The 20,367-nt window shown below is 41.0% G+C and overlaps 2 protein-coding genes across 3 annotated transcripts in view; one reads left to right on the top strand and one right to left on the bottom strand.

Moving 5' to 3' along the window:
• LOC127435342 (uncharacterized protein KIAA0930 homolog) overlaps window positions 1-839 on the top strand; it is a 51,935-nt gene extending 51,096 nt beyond the window's left edge. Inside the window, exon 9 of the mRNA XM_051688768.1 lies at window positions 779-839. Within this exon, the coding sequence (XP_051544728.1) occupies window positions 779-801 (23 nt within the window). The 3' untranslated portion in view covers window positions 802-839. The remainder of the gene's footprint in view (window positions 1-778) is intronic.
• A 14,017-nt stretch (window positions 840-14,856) lies between these two features.
• LOC127435338 (nuclear pore complex protein Nup50-like) overlaps window positions 14,857-20,367 on the bottom strand; it is a 38,781-nt gene continuing 33,270 nt past the window's right edge. For both annotated transcript variants that reach the window (XM_051688754.1, XM_051688755.1), the window contains exons 6-8: window positions 19,091-19,172; window positions 18,885-19,003; window positions 14,857-15,323 (exon numbers count right to left, since the gene is read on the bottom strand). In XM_051688754.1, coding sequence (XP_051544714.1) covers window positions 15,124-15,323; window positions 18,885-19,003; window positions 19,091-19,172 — 401 coding nt within the window. In that variant the 3' untranslated portion in view covers window positions 14,857-15,123. The remainder of the gene's footprint in view (window positions 15,324-18,884; window positions 19,004-19,090; window positions 19,173-20,367) is intronic.

The following is a 20,367-nucleotide window of genomic DNA, read 5'->3' as shown; positions in this document are numbered from 1 at the left end:
GTTTGAACTATTTCAAGACCCAAGTCCAAGTTCTCTCTGTGGTTAGAGTTTCAGTTGAAGGCTGTTTTTAAGGACGTTACCAGTTTGTTAAATGCTTAATAACCACTTGATACAAAAGCACATGTAAAGCAAAGTAAATGTGCATGTTGTCATAGTTATGTTGGTTATATATATATATATATATATATATATATATATATATATATATATACACACACTTTTTCTGTACATCTTTATGAAAAAATACACATTACAAAAAACAAGGTCTCATTGAAGTGAAATGAGCTTATGAACACACCTTTACTACAAGTGTATTGTGGGATTTTACATAACGTAATGGAGATTAAGGTCTATAGAGCTGTCTGTATCCAAATGTGAACACTTAAAGATGCTTTAAGCGATTTTGTTTTTATGAAATGAAATGCAGACAATATTAATATTACCTGCTTGATATCACTCTAATAGGTGCCATGAAATATTACCCCTTTTGCTGTGACAGACTAAAGCTGCATCCAAATTGGCATACTTTTTTACTATTTAGGATGACAAAAACAGTATGCCAATAAAGTAGTAGGGTGTCCGAATCCTCAGTATTTATAAAAGATTTGGCGAAAAATACTATATCCGACGAGATTCTGAGGTGCGCATTAAGTGGACACTACTACCCCATAATGCCATAGGATCTTAGTAGACGTCACATTTAAAATGCTGAATTAAAAAAAACCGCGAAGAACTGTGAGCCACGTGGTTCAATTCAACTGTGTGTGCTTGTGACCAGGAGGAGGGTGTGGCCGGGCGTAAGGATGGACGCCTGCCGCTGAGTTACCCCAATCAGCCAGGAGAGGGATAAGGAGGAGCCAGAGAAGCCAGTTCGAGAGAGAGATACACGCAGAGCTGTGTGTGTGCACGTCAATGTTTGGTTGTGCTGAAAAGCAGTTTTTGTGTTGTGTCTGATTAAATGTCTTTGTGATTGTTCACCCGGTTCCCGCCACCTCCTTTCCGATAAGCAAGAGACCTTTTTGCCACAGTGCTATATACCAAGAAAGTTGTTCCTTGTGCTTAAGCTTGTTTAACAAAACCAGAGTAGATTATTTTCATGGTTTTTGTTATTCCGTCATATATTCAGGTCACGGGACAGTGCCCACGTTTCTGGATAAGTATGTCTGGAATCTATTCATACTACTTGCATGCATACCTATAGAACAAGCTGAGAAGTGTGTTCTTCATTAAGTGCAGTACATAGGGTGCATCTCATCTCACTCCCTAGCTCATGTCGTCAATCAGTATATCGTGATCACAAATTTGGGCACTAGCAAGGGTGTTTATCCACTGAACAATGGGACACATACACTCACTAGCCGCGTTTCCACTGTCGGGCCAAATGAGGGCGTGATAGTGCATGCCAGGGCCAGTTGCGTTCCCACTGTCACTTAAGGGGCTTCATCGTGCCGCTTCGGGGCTTTCTCTGGGCCAACAGCCAATGGCCTTTGGCCCAGCTACTACCCTTGGGCCAAACAAGGCCAACTGGGGAGTGAGGCGGGGTCAATGTCAAAGGCGGTGTTTTGCTGAACTTGCCAGGTTGTGTATTCAGCTCACAATGGTACAGGTTAGGGAAAATATTTAAGATTGCGGGTACAGTGCGAATCCATTAAAAAGCACAATGGACAAAGCGGTGCCCAAAGAAAGAACATTCCATGTTTCAAAATCATGGACTGTGTGCTGAGAAATCGTACCGCTGTTAGTGGAGAGACCACTCGGGACACCATAGCAGTTACATTCGGTGAGTTGTCAACGCTAACTTATCTTGCTAGATAGCTAATGTTTACAAACGTTATAAACTCAATATTCTGGATAACTAGATAACATGATACCTCAGCTTGAGCTTCCCTCTTGCTTGTGAAATGGCCGGGATGGGTGACGTTGGCACCAGGGCGGCATGTTAAGGGCAGGTTTTAGGGCAATGCTGCAGGGCTATTGGCCCGATGGTGGGAACACAGATTGATTTTGGTCTCACGGCTCGAGGCTATTTTCCCTGGCTCACACTGGCCAGACAATTGAAAAGCAGTGTAGGGAAAGTACAGTAAAGGCCCTTAGAACCAGTGAGTGAAATGAAGACCAGGAGTCAAAGTTGCAATCAATTGAAGAAGAGTTTAATGAAGAAAGGTTGTTTGCAGTTTCAAAGGCAGAAGTCAGCATGAGAAAAATCATCTACAAGTTCGTAAAAGGCTTCTTCTCCCGCTTCAAGATAATGGGGCAATTATACTAAAACATGAGCTCAACAATGTATGTCAGGTTACAGATAGAATGATTCGGATTGGTTGAAACAGATACGTTTAGTACATCTCCAAACATTGTGTCCTGTTCCTAACATATCTCACAGACTACAGGTCTGGTAGGTACAGTTCTAAATGAATTACTAGATGACCTAGCAGGGTCACAAGTCAGCATTCCTATATGAAGGATCTTCTTATAGATGGGCCCTCTATAGCCTTCTCCTTGGGTGCCACATTGTCTCCTTTCTTCTTGCTCCTGAAACAAAGCAATAATAACACACACCTTCCTAGCTTAAGGTTGCAAGCTGAAAGCTTTGTCAAATTTGGGTTTTTCCCAAAACATAGAGATAAGTTCAGGGGCGGACTGGGAAGAGAAATCGGCCCTGGATTTTACATAGAAACTGTCCCAAAAAGCCGTTTCAGGTTATCGCAGCCCATTCGGCCCCATTACGCGGCCGACCTACTGGGAAAAGTCCAGGTTCTCCCGATTGCCAGTCTGGCCCTGGATAAGATGTACTTTCATCTAGGGTAACTTAACAATATCTTCCCTAAGCTCAGAGTGTCACAAATGTAGAGTCAGGAATACATCAGGAATGCCTAGTAAACGATGTAGGAGATACAAGGTGAGATCCTGAATGACCCTGTGGGTGACCTGGGCAGGAATAGTATGCTGATGACCTGTGTTAGGCCTAAGCAGAGTTGGTGAACAGAGAGAGAGAAAATATATATAGGCATACATCATCGAGATAACTTTTTTTATACAACTATATTGTAATGAAACAATTCTACTTAAAAAAGTATAAATGCTGATTAATAGTGGAGTAAAACTTAGTCAAAAAGATATCAGGAAGAATCAAATGTTAAGGTAACTATACACCCCTTCAGCAGCTACTGAACACTTTATTAGGAACACCTGTACACATACTAATTCATGCGATTATCTAATCAGCCAATTGTGTAGCAGCAGTGCAATGCATAAAATCATTACGATACGAGTCAGAAGCTTAAGTTAATATTCACATCAACCATCAAAATGGGGGGGGGAAATGTATCTCAGTGATGGTGGCATGATTGTTGGTGCCAGACAGGCTGGTTTTGAGTATTTCTGTAACTGCTGATCTCACGACTCAAGATGGCGCCGAGTATGGCTGCTGCGTTGCGAGCTCCGACACAACATAGCAATGTTTTGTTTGTTTTGTTTACAGTTCTTATGTTTTTTGTCTTGGATGTTGTCTGCCTTATTGTCTACGACAGACAAACACTTTTGGACATTGGTTCAGCGATCTCACACCGAAAACCGGACTTCACATTCCTCAATGCCGACCCGCTGTTTACAAACACGCAAGCGGAGCCCTTTGTCTGGGCAGCACGGCCGCGGAAACGCAAAAGGAAAAGGGGAAACAGAGCCGGCGTTCTCATCAGAGTAAGACGCCGTGCAAATCGACCCCCGCTACCCACTATTCTACTGGCAAATGTTCAGTCTCTGGATAACAAGCTCTGCGAGCTGAAAGCGCGGATCTCTTTCCAACGAGAGACGAGGGACTGCTGCATTATCTGCCTAACAGAAACTTGGATGTCTGCGGAGATTCCAGACTCAGCCATTGAACCCGCGGGGTTCTCCGTGCACCGAGCGGACAGAGCAAAAGACCTCTCAGGTAAAACTAGAGGAGGTGGTGTATGTTTTATGATCAACAAATCCTGGTGTGATCAGAGGAACGTACATTCCATCAAGTCTTTCTGTTCTCCTGATCTGGAATTTCTTATGCTTCTGTGTCGACCATTCTGGCTATCGAGGGAATTCACAGCGGTCATTATCACTGCTGTGTACATTCCGCCACAAGCCGACACAGACCGGGCACTCAAGGAACTGTATGGGAGTATAAGTGAGCAAGAAACCGCGCACCCTGAGGCCGCGTTCATTGTGACCGGGGACTTTAATAAAGCCAGTTTAAAATCAGTCGCACCAAAATACCACCAGCACATTAGTTTCAATACACGAGGGGACCGGGTTTTGGATCATTGCTACTCTCCGTTCCGGGATGGCTACAAATCCCTCCCCCGCCCACCATTTGGCAAATCAGACCACTCTTCCATTCTGCTTCTGCCCGCTTACAGGCAGAAACTGAAACAGGAAGCACCCACCCTCAGAACGATCCAGTGCTGGTCGGACCAATCAGACTCTATGCTACAAGACTGTTTTGATCACACGGACTGGGAGATGTTCCGGTCCGCCTCTGATGACGACATCAAGCTTTACGCTGATAGCGTAATGTGTTTCATCAGAACGTGCGTAGAGGAAGTGATTCCGACCAGAACTGTACGAATCTATCCGAATCAGAAGCCGTGGATCAATAGCGATGTTCGCACGGCACTTAATGTGCGGACCTCCGCTTTTAATTCCGGGAACGCGGAGGAGCATAAACAAGCCAGTTATGCCCTCCGAAAAACTATCAAAACAGCAAAACGCCAGTACAGGGACAAGATTGAAGGACAGTTTAACACCACCAACTCTAGAAGCATGTGGCAGGGAATTAACATCATCATGGACTTTAAAGGGAATAAAAACTCCGCCATGAACACCGCTGCCTCTCTCCCGGATGAGCTAAATACTTTTTATGCTCGTTTCGAGGGAAATAACACCGCCCTCGCGGAGAGAGCTCTCGCGGCTGAAGCTACAGAGGTCAGTTCACTCTCCGTCTCTGTAGCGGATGTAACCCGATCCTTCCGACGGGTGAATATCCACAAAGCCGCAGGCCCAGACGGCATTTCGGGCCACGTCATCAGAGCGTGCGCGAACCAGCTGGCTGGTGTTTTTACGGACATTTTCAACCTTTCCCTCTCTTTGTCTGTAGTCCCCACATGCTTTAAAACATCCACCATTGTACCTGTTCCAAAACAATCAAAAATAACTTGTTTAAATGACTGGCGTCCTGTTGCTCTGACCCCCATCATCAGCAAATGTTTTGAGAGACTAATCAGAGATTACATCTGCTCTGTCTTGCCACTCAATCTTGACCCGCTGCAGTTTGCTTACCGCAACAACCGCTCCACTGATGATGCCATTGCATCTACAATACACACTGCTCTCTCCCACCCGGAAAAAAAGAACACTTATGTGAGAATGTTGTTTGTAGACTACAGCTCAGCATTCAACACCATAGTGCCCTCCAAGCTAGATGAGAAACTCCGGGCTCTGGGCTTAAACAGCTCGCTGTGCAGCTGGATCCTGGACTTCCTGTCAAGCAGACGCCAGGTGGTTAGAATAGGCAGCAACATCTCCTCATCACTGATCCTCAACACTGGAGCCCCACAGGGCTGTGTTCTCAGCCCACTACTGTATTCCTTGTACACACATGTCTGTGTGGCAACACATAGCTCCAATGCCATCAAGTTTGCTGATGACACGACGGTGGTAGGTCTGATCACTGACAATGATGAAACAGCCTACAGAGAGGAGGTGCACACTCTGACACACTGGTGTCAGGAGCACAACCTCTCCCTCAACGTCAGTAAGACAAAGGAGCTTGTGGTGGACTTCAGAATAAAAGACAGAGAACACAGTCCCATCACCATCAATGGAGCACCAGTGGAGAGAGTCAGCAGCTTCAAGTTCCTGGGTGTCCACATCACTGAGGAACTCACATGGTCCATCCACACTGAAGTCGTTGTGAAGAAGGCTCATCAGCGCCTCTTCTTCCTGAGACGGCTGAGGAAGTTTGGAATGAACCGCCACATCCTCACACGGTTCTACACCTGCACTGTGGAGAGCATCCTGACTGGCTGTATCTCCGCCTGGTACGGCAATAGCACCGCCCACAACCGCAAAGCACTGCAAAGGGTGGTGTGAACTGCCAGACACATCATCGGAGGTGAGCTTCCCTCCCTCCAGGAAATATACACAAGGCGGTGTGTGAAAAAAGCTCGGAGGATCATCAGAGACTCCAGCCACCCGAGCCATGGGCTGTTCTCACTGCTACCATCAGGTAGGCGGTATCGCAGCATCAGGACCCGCACCAGCCGACTCCATGATAGCTTCTTCCCCCAAGCAATCAGACTTCTGAACTCTTGATCTCTCATGATCAATATACATCAGCACTGCACTTTATTACCCTTACTCTTATATCTCACACCGGACTGTCATAAATTATATTATTATTATTATATTATGTCTCTCTTAACAACTGACTATCAACCGACAGCCTGAATGTCAATACAGTACAATACTGTACATTCTATATATATATATACAATCATCACTTGAATGCCACAGCCATTAGAAAATGGGTAAATTGCGGCCATAAATGGTTGCACCAACAACATGGTCAGCATCAATTCTCAAATAGGCTATGTCCAGCATGATAATGCACCATGCCACAAAGCATGACAATGAGTTCACTGTTCTTCAGTGGCCTTCCCAGTCACTGTATCCAATCAAAAACCTTTGGGATGTGGTAGAATGGGAGATTCGCAGCATGAATGTGCAGCTGACAAATCTGCAGAAATTGTGATGCAATCATGTCAACATGCACCAGGATCTCAAAGGAATGTTTCCAATATTTTGTGGAATCCATGCCACAAAGAATTGAAGCTGTTTTGAGAGCAAAGAGAGGCCCTAATAAAGTGCTCAGTAAGTGTATATTCCCTTCATTTTTTTATTCAGTTACATAATTCCCAATGCTTCATGTGATTGTAATTCCTGCCCTTGTGAATGGTGGTAAGTACAGTCAAAATATCAGACAAAAATACAAAGTCTATAATGCTGTGATTCACCTTGGAGCTGGTTGGTTTGGTTCATGGCTTACAAAAATTTTATGGAGAATGTTTTGAAAAGCCTGTGCAAAAAATGAATGAGAAAAATACTTCCGTAACCAAGACGGCTGAAAAAGTGGGCGGGTACTGTTGCTCTCCATTGGTGCGTTCAAGTCCTCCTGGGAAGTTTGTACTTACGAGGGCGTAAATGCGATGTGATGTGCGTAAATATGAAGTGATTTTAGTTGGAATGAACAGACCTGTTTTGAACTTACTAGCAAAGTTTTTTTTTAGCACCAATGCAACAAAATGAAGAGCAGAGCCACACATTAGGTATGTAATTTATGTTATGTCTGTTTTTTATGTGGCCACATATAGTGAAGGGAAATGTAGTTTTGTTGCACAAGCCTGTTGCTTCATAAACCAGCTAAATGAGTCGCTATTTTATGACAAACTTGATCGTTATTCTTTGCGCAGTTCAGTATGTATGCATTTTTGTACTGTTAGTCAAAATCCACAAGTAAAACTGAATTATTACCAATAACAATTTGTTTCTGCCATGATTCTTACATCGACACACCCCAAACTCTGAAAGTCAGGGCCGAAAATCCTGAGATTCCCACTTGTGATTATGACTTTGTGGTGGAGTTCATGTATGCTCAACTCTGAAATGACTTGAACGCACCAGATGAACAGTGCCCTTGAGCAAGACATTAAGAGAAATGGCTTTCTCAAAAATTACAATTCTGTGATTTACTTACCTTGTGGACTGGCAATGAGGACTTTGGCTCAAAGCTCAGGCCTCTAAAAAAGCACAAAAACATAGTCCACAAATCTATGCTAAATTCCAAGTTTTCTCAAGTCATACTATAGCATTTAATTTAAGGCATTATTCATTGTAAATTTATCAATTTCAACGAGCTGTTAACCACTTTTAAGTGGTTGAGTTGATCTCGAGAACCGGATCAGTCCAATTAATTTATTAATAATTCAGACCAGTTTTGTAAACAGGATCAAACGATTCATTGAAAAGTCAAAAAAGAAAAAAAAAAAAGAAAAAAGAAACACAAGGGGGCAGCACTTGATCACAATCAGACTTGCACTAAGGTTTCTAATGGCAGTTTTAGGAATACATTCTGCTTTATAATCCTCATGAACACAGTAATGTTTTTATTAAAGGGATTGATTTCACTATCTGAGCAATGAATTAATATTGCTCTCTCTGAAGTGTTTTTTTTAACATGTTGATTTGATCTGGCATAAACAGAATGAACTCATTTAAAGCTAAACCTGTCATTTAGCATTACAGATTATAACAGAGGTGATAAATACCAGTATATTATCTGGTATTACCAACTCAAAAAGACCATATGTCTATTATAAATCTGTTGTCTTAAAAAACATCATTCATCTGTAATGGATATCATGAACGTGGGCGTTGTGTTATCTGGGCCAAAGAGGAAAAGGACCATCCAAGCTGTTATCAGCGTCAGGTCCAAAAGCCAGTGTCTGTATGGGCCAGGAGTGTGTCAGTGCCCATGGCATGGGTAACGTGCACATCTGTGAGAACACCATGAATGCAGCCAGATATGTATAAATTTTGGAGCAACATATACTGCCATCCAGCACCGTCTTTTCCAGGGAAGTCCCTGCATTTTCCAGCAGGGCAACTTCAAACCACATACTGCCTGGATTTCAAGTGCATGGCTGTGTAAGCAGAGAGTGTGGGTGCTAGATTGGCCTGCCCGCAGTCCTGACCTGTCTCCAATTGAGAATGTGTGACACATTATGAAGCACACCATATGGCAACAAAGACCCTGTACAATTGTGCAGCTAAAGACCAACATAATGGATGAATGAGGGAAAATTCCACTTTCTAAACTTAACAAACTTGTGTCTTCAGTGCCCAAATGCTTAATAAGTATTATTAGAACAAATAGTGATGTTTCACAGTGGTAAACACTCAACTGTCCCAACTTGTGTGAAGCGTGTTGCAATCATCTGATTTGAAATTACTTGAACATTTTCAAAAAACAATGAAATTCACAAGGAAAAACATCATATAATATGTAGTTGTAGTGCTTCCAATTTAGCAAAGGGTGAATATAATTTACAAATCACTCCTTTTTGGTTTTATTAGCATTTTTCATACTGTCCCAACTTTTTCAGAATTGGGGTTGTATATAAATCGCCAAGGAGTAAGGTCGTGCCCAGTGTTGAATTTGGCATGCAAAATTCTCCTCTGGAGCAAGTCGTTTCTCTTGTTAATACGGGCAGTGCACGTCCGCAGCCACCTGAATTGTTGAGCGGATTTACTCTTGCGTCAGGGTGTCAGTCAAGGGGAATGGAAACTTCATCCTCAGTCAGTTCAGAAGATTTCTGAGGTATTCAGAAAAGCTGTGGTGGACCTGTTTGCCTCCTCGACCACACAATGTAGCCTCTGGTACTCCATGACACCAGTTCCACTGCGCTTGGACGCCCTGGCTTACAAATGGCCAGTGAAAGGCAAATATGCATTCCCTCCCATCTACTTGCTACACAAAGTGTGCAAGAGTCAGGAAAACAGGGAAACCATGCTGATAGTTGCCTTACAGTGGCCCAACAGCCATTGGCTCCCGGAGCTAGTAGAGCTGTTGAATGCTCTCATACAAAATTCCTTTGAGGAGGGATCTGCCGGAGCTGTGGTGACCTAATGTCTGGCACCTGAATTGGGCTCGTCTGGCACAATAGGGTTGTGGCAGCTGGTGCTCAACACCATACTACAGAAAAGGGCCTCCTAGACAAGGCAGCTGTATGCCTTAAAATGGCAACTTTTTTTCTAAATAATGTTCCTACCTTGGTGAGGACCCAGCATGTTGCACGTACAGATGATACTCTGCTTTTTACAAGAGCGCATGGATGCAGGACTTACTCTATCCATGCTTAAAGTATATACAGCTGCCATAGCGACCAGCCATGACCCCTTGGTTTGTTGTCAAACACCCTCTGGTCAGTACATTTCTGCATGGTGCAAGACGACTAATACCCACTATCCCCGCTACCATTCCGGTCTGGGACCTAGCACTGGTATTAAATGCGCTTACGGGTTCCCTGTTTCAGCCATTAGAGACGGTAAGCTTATGCATACTCTCTTTATGCTGGTACTCGCTTTGGCATCAGTCTTAAAACAAATGTGTCTGAGGCCTTCAGGCCTTATCAGACAATGAGTCTTGCTTAGAGTTTGGACCGGGCTTGTCAAAATCTATTCATAAGCCCAGAGAGTTTAATGTGCAAAAGTGCTGGCCACACCCTTTAGGGCTCAGGTTGCTACCCTGCAAGCGTTCTCTCCTCCTCCCTTTTGAGTCGGATGAGGCTAAGAGACTGCACATGCTTAGCCCTGCGAGGGCATTACACAACATGTACATTGAACGGACAAGTCAATTTCAGGCTGTCTGAACAGCTCTTTGTATGCTATGCTTTGAGACAACCAGACTCTTTGAACAGCCTACAAAGTATTTCCCACTGGGTTGTAGATGCCATTGGCTCATTTAAAGACATACAGTGTCCCATCAGTGTTCAGGCTCATTCCACCAGGAGCATGGCCTCCTCCAGATCATGGGCGAAGGGCATGTCCTTGGAGGACCAGTGTCTGGCTGCAGGTTTTGGTTGCGAAGGAAGGTTGATATATAACAATGACACTAGCCATTCCGAATAGTGGAACACTGCATAAATAGCTCTAATACCAGCTCTATTATCCTTCCCTCTTCCTTCCAATTTTTCATTATGAAAGGGAGATCATTCCAATGTTTTTTACGTCCTTTTTGACTAGAAGGCATTATCATGTGCATGTAAAATCAGTAGCACGGTGTTATGGTATACAAACCACAGCTACTGACACAGTGTCGAAGTGATCGACTTGAAATGGAACATCTCAGTAATGGTTGTAACACTGATTTCATGAAAGGAGGGAACTAGACGCTGCATAGTTTTGCCACACTACTGATGTCTCGCTGTTAAGGGACTGAGAGATCCGCTCTCCTACCTTCAGTCAAAAAATTCTGGTGATGTGCCGTTGTGCTTCGGTTTATATGCCTAAGATGACACATAGATAGGGGCAGAGCATCAAGCACCACCTGCCAAATAAAACTGCTGTGATGTTATAGGGTTTCAGAGATCGGCACTCTTAAGAGGAGCACCCATCTGACACAGCGAAGAAGTGACAGAATTGAAAGGGAACCAAGGTAGTTGTAGTTAGGTTAAAAAAAACTAAAATACATCCTGAAGTTTGCAGACGGCACTACTGTCATTGGCCTCATCCAAGATGACGATGAGTCTGCATACAGAAGAGAGGTTGAACAGCTGGCTGTCTGGTGCAGTAAAACAACCTGGAGCTGAAAACGCTCAAAACAGTGGAGATGATTGTGGACTTCAGGAGGAACACCCCAACATTGACCCCGCTCCCCATTCTGAACAGCACTGTGGCAGCAGTGGCGTCATTCAGGTTCCTGGGCTCTACCATCTCACAGGACCTGAAGTGGGAGACCCACATTGACTCCATTGTGAAAAAGGCCCAGCAGAGTTTGTACTTCCTTCGCCAGTTGAGGAAGTTCAACCTGCCACAGGTGCTGCTGATCTAGTTCTACACAGCGGTCATTGAGTCTGTCCTCTGCACTTCAATAACTGTCTGGTCACTTCCAGAGTGAGGAAAAGGGCTAGAAAAATCACTCTGGACCCCACTCACCCTGCCCACTACCTTTTTGAACTGTTGCCTTCTGGCCGCGCTACAGAGTACTGAGCACCAGAACCATCAGGCATAAGAACAGTTTATTCCCTCAGGCCATCCATCTCATGAACAATTAAAACAGCCCCACTGAGCAAAAATTATGTGCAATACACAGTTATTTATATTTATCCAACATATACTACCTCTTCTGCCATTACATTCCCTTGCACTATCTGTATATAACAGATTTGTATTTGTACATCCGATGTATTTGTACAATATATATATTTGTAAATTTTAAAAAATTAGGAAAAACTGAGTACGGTCATAATAAAACGCATTTGTGCATGGAACTACTTTCTTACACAATGGATCAGAATCTTCCGTTGCTGGTTCAAACCAAATGATGCATCCAAGCCTTCGTTAGTAATTCAAAAATTTCACTTTAGAACTAAAATCACGGCTTGGGCTGTTTTGGAGAAACAAAGATGTGTGTGTGTGTGTGTGTAATATATACACACACACATACAGATGAGCCAAAACATTATAACCACCTGCCTAATATGCTGTTGGTCCTCCGTGTGCTGCCAAAACAGTGCCAACATGCCGAGGCATGGACTCTAAAAGACCCCTGAAGGTGTCCTGTGGTATCTGGCATCAAGACATTAGCAGCAGATCCTTCAAGTCCTGTAAGTTGTGAGGTGGAGCCACCGTGGATCGGACTTGCGTGGAGCACACACATACACGGCCGTCCACGTGATGTAAAAGAAAACGGGACTCATCGGACCAGGCGACCTTCTTCCACTGCTCCAAGGTCCAGTTCAGATGCTAACGTGTTCATTGTAGGTACTTTCGATGGTGGACAGTGGTCCTCATGGACACTCTGACCGGTCTGTGGTTACACAGCCCCATATGCAGCAGGGTGTGATGCACTGTGTGTTGTTACACATTCCTTCTGTAACCATCATTCAAATTTTCTGTGACTTGTGCCACAGTAGACCTTCTGTTGGTTCAGACCAGACAGGATAGCTTTCATTGCCCTCGTGCATCGATGAGCCTTGGGCGCCCAACACCCTCTCGTCGGTTTGTCCCTCCTCGAACCACTGTCGGTAGGGACTCACCACTGCTGATCGGGAGCACCCCACAAGCCTTGCCGTTTCAGAGACTTTACGAAGACTTGGGGTAGTGATACAAAAATGACCAATAAATATAAAATGACTTTAGTGAGGCTCACAAGCAACATTTTTGAGGATTACATGAAATATCAAGGAATGAAATGTTTTTATTGATCAAAACTCACACCCTTTTGGGGCTCACCCCCCCTTTATGCATTCTAGGGTTAATGAAGTTTCAATTCATAATATACTGCATATCAAAACCAAAAACATTTATTTTAGTTTCAGGTTTTATAATCAAATTTCTTTAGTTACTATTTTTTTTTCTTTTCCATTTTAGTTTTAGTTAACAATAACCTGTTTGGGACCAAATGTTGGTTTGTATTTGATAAACATATTTCCCATTAATTAAATAAAAATATATTGTTTTCTTACAGTAACTTCATTAACAGGGTTGAATGGTTGAGCTTAGTCTTGCGTAGTGAACCTGTGAATAAAATGGCATATTGAGAAAATGGAATGAGATTTACTTGGCTTCATGCCACGTTGTAGAAAGGTTTTATTATTATTATTAAATAAAAAAAAACTGATTTAAATATCAAATACACAGACTTGTGTATTGTGACACTTTTGTATGATTTTAACTGTTGTATACAGTCCAAAAGGTAAAAATCTCCAATGTAAAACTAGCTGCTTTCCCCGGCAAGATGCTAAACTATTATCCAACATAAAATTAACAAACATGCCTAATGATTCTAGTGCCAAAAACATAGGATTTTTGTTCTTTATTGCTTTAAAAAATGAATGGGGAATCAATTAGTACTCTATTCATAAAAAGTGCTGTCTACATTATGAACATGCTGCAAATAAAACAAGTCATTTGTCAGGTTCATTTGATTTATTTACCAGTCAATGAATGTAAGGTAGATCTAGTGTTGTTCAACACTTAAACACATACCACATGTAAGGCAGTAAAAAGGTCACTTAAAGGAAACATCAAGTCACAGAGATCATTTTGAAGACAGATTGCCATAAAGACGGCAATCACTCGTTTACATACATCAGGTCATTCAAGGGCGAGGAGTAATTTACAGGGTTCACGTACATAACGCAAACTCCTTATATGCAATAAATATCGAAGAACACAGCAAATGCATCAAAAACAGCAACAAGAAAATAACTGGGTATTTCTGATTTTCTCAAATCAAAAACCGTGGCTGTCTGTGGGGATGCATATTTTTGCTCACAATTGGAAAAAAATGATACCAGCAAATCAAGATTTCAGGATCTACAATGTTTAATACTGACCTCTAAACATTTAGTGACATGTGCAAGCATGAAAAACTGTACAGAACTCACACCATACTTACAGATCCAATATGTTCAAAAAAATGTCAAAGAATTAAAAACGAATCAACAAAGTGATCCACAAAAAAGTCTGCTCTGCCTACACTTCAAATAATCCCTTTAAAGAACACTTAACCAAAAATTAATCTTTAACTCACCATCGTGTTGTTCCAAACCTGTATTATTTACTGTTTTCCTAGGAAAATTAATTTCGCAGTTCATAGTGCCTACAAATATCAAGCTCCAAAAAGGACACTGTAAAAGTCTCATTACTCGTGTCATATTCCAAAACTCCTGTAATCATACAATACATTTGGGTCTACACAAAGCCAAGTTATTTACTGATAATCTTGCGCCTAGCTGCATTCGCATCCAAAATAAATAAAAATGGCACACTATAGGAACACTTGGTTACTATACATGCGAAAAATCAAGGCCATTCTGGTGTCAAATGATGTTGCCATAGCATTTATCTGTACATAAAAGTGTAGTGAAGCATTGGAGCTTGAAAGATGTGGTCACTATGAGAAAAAAAAAATCCTCATGTTCATACTGGTTTGGAACAACATGAGTAAATGGCCGATTTTTCATTCTTGGGTGAACTTTTCCTTTAAATAGCAGCTAAATTAAAAAAAAATCTAAAGGAATGTTCATAAATCCAGACTTGAGAGTGTGATAATACACTGATAGACTTTCTAAAAAAAAAAATGTAAAAAAAGTGCGCTACTCAAACGAGCGTTACAGTAGGACCATGAGTGATTTCACAGTATGTGAACATATCTTCCCGTCACTTTTATAGATGTGATTAACGCTGATGCAAAAGAGCCATTTTAGATGCAATAGAGAGAGTAAACTCAAGAGTAAGGTGTGTGTAATGTAACCAGGTTGTTCAAGTCTCATTGTCAAACACATGGACATGAGGACGGGTGAAGAAAGTTCAGGCTTTCTTCTCCTGCAGGATTTGATGCAGTTCGTCGGCATCTTCTGCCGTTTTGACACGTATGAGGACTGGGACAGGTGTGCTGGGGTTCTTCTCGTCCACTGGAGGGTTTGGCACACACACCACCATCACGTTGTTTTTGCCAGTTCGTGAGCAGGGCATGGAGGATGGCACCATGATGTTCAGCAAGATGTTTCCTGTGAAAAACCAGAGGAACCAGTAAGCAGATGTTCATCTCCAAGATCACAGCACCTGAAAAACATCACTTTTTGTGCCTTTTTGGGTTTCACACTAGACTGTTTTCAAGGGCAACGTACTTATTAGTGCACATGGTCCATAAAAAGTGCTATGGCTGGCCGATATATCGAATATTCACAATATTATTGCAATAATTTGGCTGACGATATAAAATTAAGCAAAATCGTGAATATCACAATGATTTTAATGTGCTTTTTATTTTGGCCATTATGTTTCATAAAGAGCGCATCAGTAGACTAATTTCACGATCCTTCTGGGCAGCACAATTAATCAAAATAACACCAAAATGGCAATATGGTCATATGTGATTATAAAATTGCAATGGGCTGTGATAGAAGACAGATAAACGTGATCTGTGCGTGCTTCAGAATGGGTGACGGGCTGTTCTGTTCACACGCAGGACATTCAGGCAATTCCAAACTTTAGTAACTGCTACAAATTATTATACAAATTTACAAAGGCAGCAGAGTATAACAAAAAAGGAGTGGTCAACAGCGCTTCCCCAGATGCGGAGCATTGTAAACTACACACTGCACTTTCCGTGTCAAAATAAAAGCTCCATGTGAAGGTGAAGTAAATAGGAAAGAAATACATTACTTTTAAATAAAACAAATCTAATCCTCAAAATAATAATGATAATTCAGTATTATAATAATAAACTTGACTGGATCCCACAGTAATAATTTAGGGTACGTTTACATGACAACGATGTACTAAAAACGGAAAAGTTTTTCCTTTGCATTTTTGAAAAGTTTCGCGTACAGACGACAACGTTGTCAAAACGATCCCCGTTCACGCGGATCCGCGAAAACGACTAAAAGCGCTGTATTATGCATGCCAGGCCAGTAGTTGACGATGTCACTTTGTAAAGAAACACTACGCGCCTGCGCACATAAGAATTCTTCCACAGAGCGGTGAATACAAACAATGAAGATGGCGATCACTGGTCGTAGTAGTGATGCAGTAAATCTACACTTTACTGGAGCAGCATCATTAAATCAAAATCTTGAGCAGCACAAACACAGTCCTGTAGTCCGCCATTGTAGTTTTGAATGTCTCGCGCACATGCCTATAGACTGAACTCTCAAGATGATTCAATAAACTCTGCTCATTTTTACCATCACTTCGTCTCCTGCCTTCTTCCGTATTCCCCCTGCTGACTCTTGGGCTGGTAGGAGAGTAAGTTAACATAAGCTGTTGATGTTGACTGGTTTTGGATATCAGACAGAACTCTGATATATGGATATCTTCTGATGGAGAGAGAGGTCTTGTGTACACTGGATCTAACATGCATTTTCACTGCCTCATGTTTTCATATTCTAAGCATATCATTGAATACTGTACATGGCATCACATCTCCGTCTATAGGCTATATACATAAACGGTGGGTGAATGAATTGCAGGGTAAAGGTACATCAAATAAAATTAAGTAAATAAATTAATAACATTTAAAATATATTTTTCCCATCTGAATCCATACATTAATTTCAAGATTTTCAAATTGCAGGTTCTGCCTACTGTACAATGATCACACGCCATACAAAACACTCCAAATGAATAAATTGTTGATTATTGTTATTTGCACAGACACCAGAATTCATATTGATTGATCTCAAATTGATGCCTATCAATCATCATTCTTTATATAACACGTAATACGAGTGCGCACGACATCATCGTTTTCACAAATTCGCGTTATTTTTTTCTCCCAATTTGGAATGCCCAATTCCCAATGTGCTTTTAAGTCCTCGTGGTTGTGTAGTGATTCGCCTCAATCCGGGTGGCGGAGGACGAATCCCAGTTGCCTCCGCGTCTGAGAACGTCAACTCACGCATCTTAACGCGTGGCTTGTTGAGCGCGTTGCCACGGAGACATAGCGCGTGTGGAGGCTTCACGCCATCCACCGCGGCATCCACGCTCAACTCACCACGCACCCCACCGAGAACGAACCACATTATAGCGACCACAAGGAGGTTACCCTGTATGACTCTACCCTCCCTAGCAACCGGGCCAATTTGGTTGCTTAGGAGACCTGGCTGGAGTCACTCAGCACGCCCTGGGATTCGAACTAGTGAGATAGCGAACTCCAGAGGTGGTAGCTAGCGTATTTTACCACTGAGCTACCCACACCCCCACAAATTCACGTTTTTGTATGTTTACACGGAGACGATAACGGCATCATTTTTAAAAACTTGCACTTTGAAACCCGTTTTCAAAAGTTTGCATTTTCAGGCCCCAAAACGCCTTAGTCGTGTAAACAAACAGCCAAAACACATAAAAAGTTTTCCTTTTTAGTTGAAAACGTTGTCGTGTAAACGGCCCCTTAGTATCTTGCAATATTCAACTGGAATTCTCAAAAAAATAAGTAGTTTTTGCACAGCTTGTTCATTTACAAACAATGTTTTAGTAAAAAATATATGAAGGTAAATAATGCTTTAAGCTACTTTTATCATTGTATATAAAATCTAAATCTAAAAGTGCATATCAATGACAATGATTCGATCTCATTTTCCCTTGTGTTCATTTAGTGCAAAACTGTAGGAAAACATGCCTTTTTTTATTTTTAAATAGATTTCTATTTAATGCCTTTAAAATATTGAATCCACTTGCCTACAATGACTGTTTGCATGAAATTATGGTTCCTGATTTAAAAATATCATTAATAGGCTGAAAAATATTGAGGTATAATTTTTGAAGCCATATCACCCAGCCCTAAAAAGCGCTCAACATCATTTGGATGTGTCAAAATACATTTTCTAAGCATTATACCTTGCAGTTTGTTTGTTTTTACCCTCCTGAGACCCTGCTACCACATGGATGGACATTAAATTATGTATAGCCTATAGCGAAGCCAAAACGTGTCTAATCTAATCATGTTCAGTTTCAGGGCTGGGTATCAATACAGATTTCCTGATTCGATTCATATGGGTATATTTTAGTTATTATGTCCCTTTTGCTTACATATGAACTAAATTCTCTCCTAGCTAACACTGTGAATCAACAGGGGACCGTCTAACTAGGTACAATATGAAAATATCAATTTAATATTTTATTAGTTTTTCATCATGTCAAAGTTGAGCTTTTTAGAAATTAACAAAACAACATATTTAATCAATAAAATGATATTATATTGCATATATAAAATTGAATTTTTTCAGTTTTATTTCTCATTTCTTTATAGATCAAACCCGACTAAAGGTCTTAATGCTTTACTTTTTAACAGACCCTCATTAGTAGATTCTGCTACAGACTAAATGGTAAGAGAAAAAAAAAAAAAAAAAAAAAACTTTATACATATTGCTAAACAAATCTTGAATGACTGAATACTGACTGATTATGTCACAATGTCAAAATTTTAATTGAACAACATGATTGATGACATTGACGCCTGCAATATGTCATCAGTATTATCAGACTGACAATATGCATCTCAGTCTGGATTTAATTCACTTATATATAAAACACAGTTTCTCAATAAATACATTTATTAACAGACTCACCCAGGTTGGTGTCAGCTCGCACTAACAGCTGTAGTTTATTCTCAGACACAATCTTCAAATGCAGCGTACCAACTCCTTTCTCCTTAAACTCACTGTCCTTCTTATAAAACAACTTACACCTGCAGAGAAGACCAGTTATGAACATGACATATGTGGAAGTAACAAGTGGTGTTAAAAACTAAATGATTGATAGACGTGATGTTTACTTTTTAAAGTAGAAGGCGTCTTTCTCCTTGATTTCTTTAACCACAGGGACGGGCGGCTCGTCTGATTCTTCTCCATTCTCATCTAGAGAATAACAAGGTAAATTTACAGCAGAAAGCAGTGATAAGGTGAATGTCATGAAGAACATGTCAAGGTCATATTTCACCCCCAAATAAATAAATAATATATATATATATATATATATATATATATACACACACACACACACACACATTTTCAACAAAATCCCACAAATCAATTTTGTTTTTTTGTTTTTGCAATTCTCTTTCTCAAATGTTAATTCTTAAATTCTCATGCTGTATTATTCTGCTGGTGGAATAGTAATGAATAAGACACAAATGTAATTTCTCAGTGAGAGAACTCTGATTGCAGTTATTTGAGATAACCAAGGTTATTGTGCACTTCAAATTTTAGTGTCTAAAGGGAATTTTAAGCAAATATATAAATTCCATGAACGTCTCATTTTCCGATATTATAGCATTATGTGAGTACTCCAAGTGATCTCAGAGCGTCTCATTGACCTGCATGCAGACCGCCGTCTGCAGATGTTCGCACCAAAGGATTTTAATAGTGAATACAAAGCGCTCTGGTTTCGCTTTAATTTGACAATCATGTAATGGCTTATGTTCCAGGTCATTGCGGGTTAATATACACAGTGTTAATAACAAGCAGTGAGATGCCTACTTATTCTATTTAAAGAAACAGATTTTAAATACATAGAACATCATCTTTCTTCAGGAGAAATAAGGGCTCTTGGTTTTAATCGGAGAGCCTTAAAATAATGCATTAATAATTTAGGACAGAAATAGTTTACTATTGCATAATATAATTTAATATACAGTGGTGGCCAAAAATATTGGCACCCTTGGTAAATATGAGCAAATAAGGCTGTGAAAAAAAAAATCTGCATTGTTTATATTTTGATCTTTCATTCAAAAAATTCACAAAATTCGAACCTTTAATTGAAGTAAAACAATTGAAACGGGAAATATCTTATTATTAAATATTTTTCTCCAAAACACGATGGCCATAATCATTGGCACCCCTAGACAGAATGAGTAAAATATATCTGAAGTACATTCCCCTTCATATTTTAAATTTTTTTAGTGCACCTGGGTGACTAGGAACATGAAATTGTTCAGCCATGACTTCCTGTTTCACGGGTATAAATATGAGGTAACACCCAGGCCAAATTCTCTTAATCATCAATCACAGTGGGTTAGACTAAAGAATATAGTTCTGATGTGCGGCAAAAGGT

Source organism: Myxocyprinus asiaticus, chromosome 45, assembly GCF_019703515.2.
Source record: "Myxocyprinus asiaticus isolate MX2 ecotype Aquarium Trade chromosome 45, UBuf_Myxa_2, whole genome shotgun sequence".
Taxonomy (NCBI): Eukaryota; Metazoa; Chordata; class Actinopteri; order Cypriniformes; family Catostomidae; genus Myxocyprinus; species Myxocyprinus asiaticus.
Note: the sequence above shows the minus strand (reverse complement) of the source record. Positions and strands in the feature narration are given on the sequence as shown.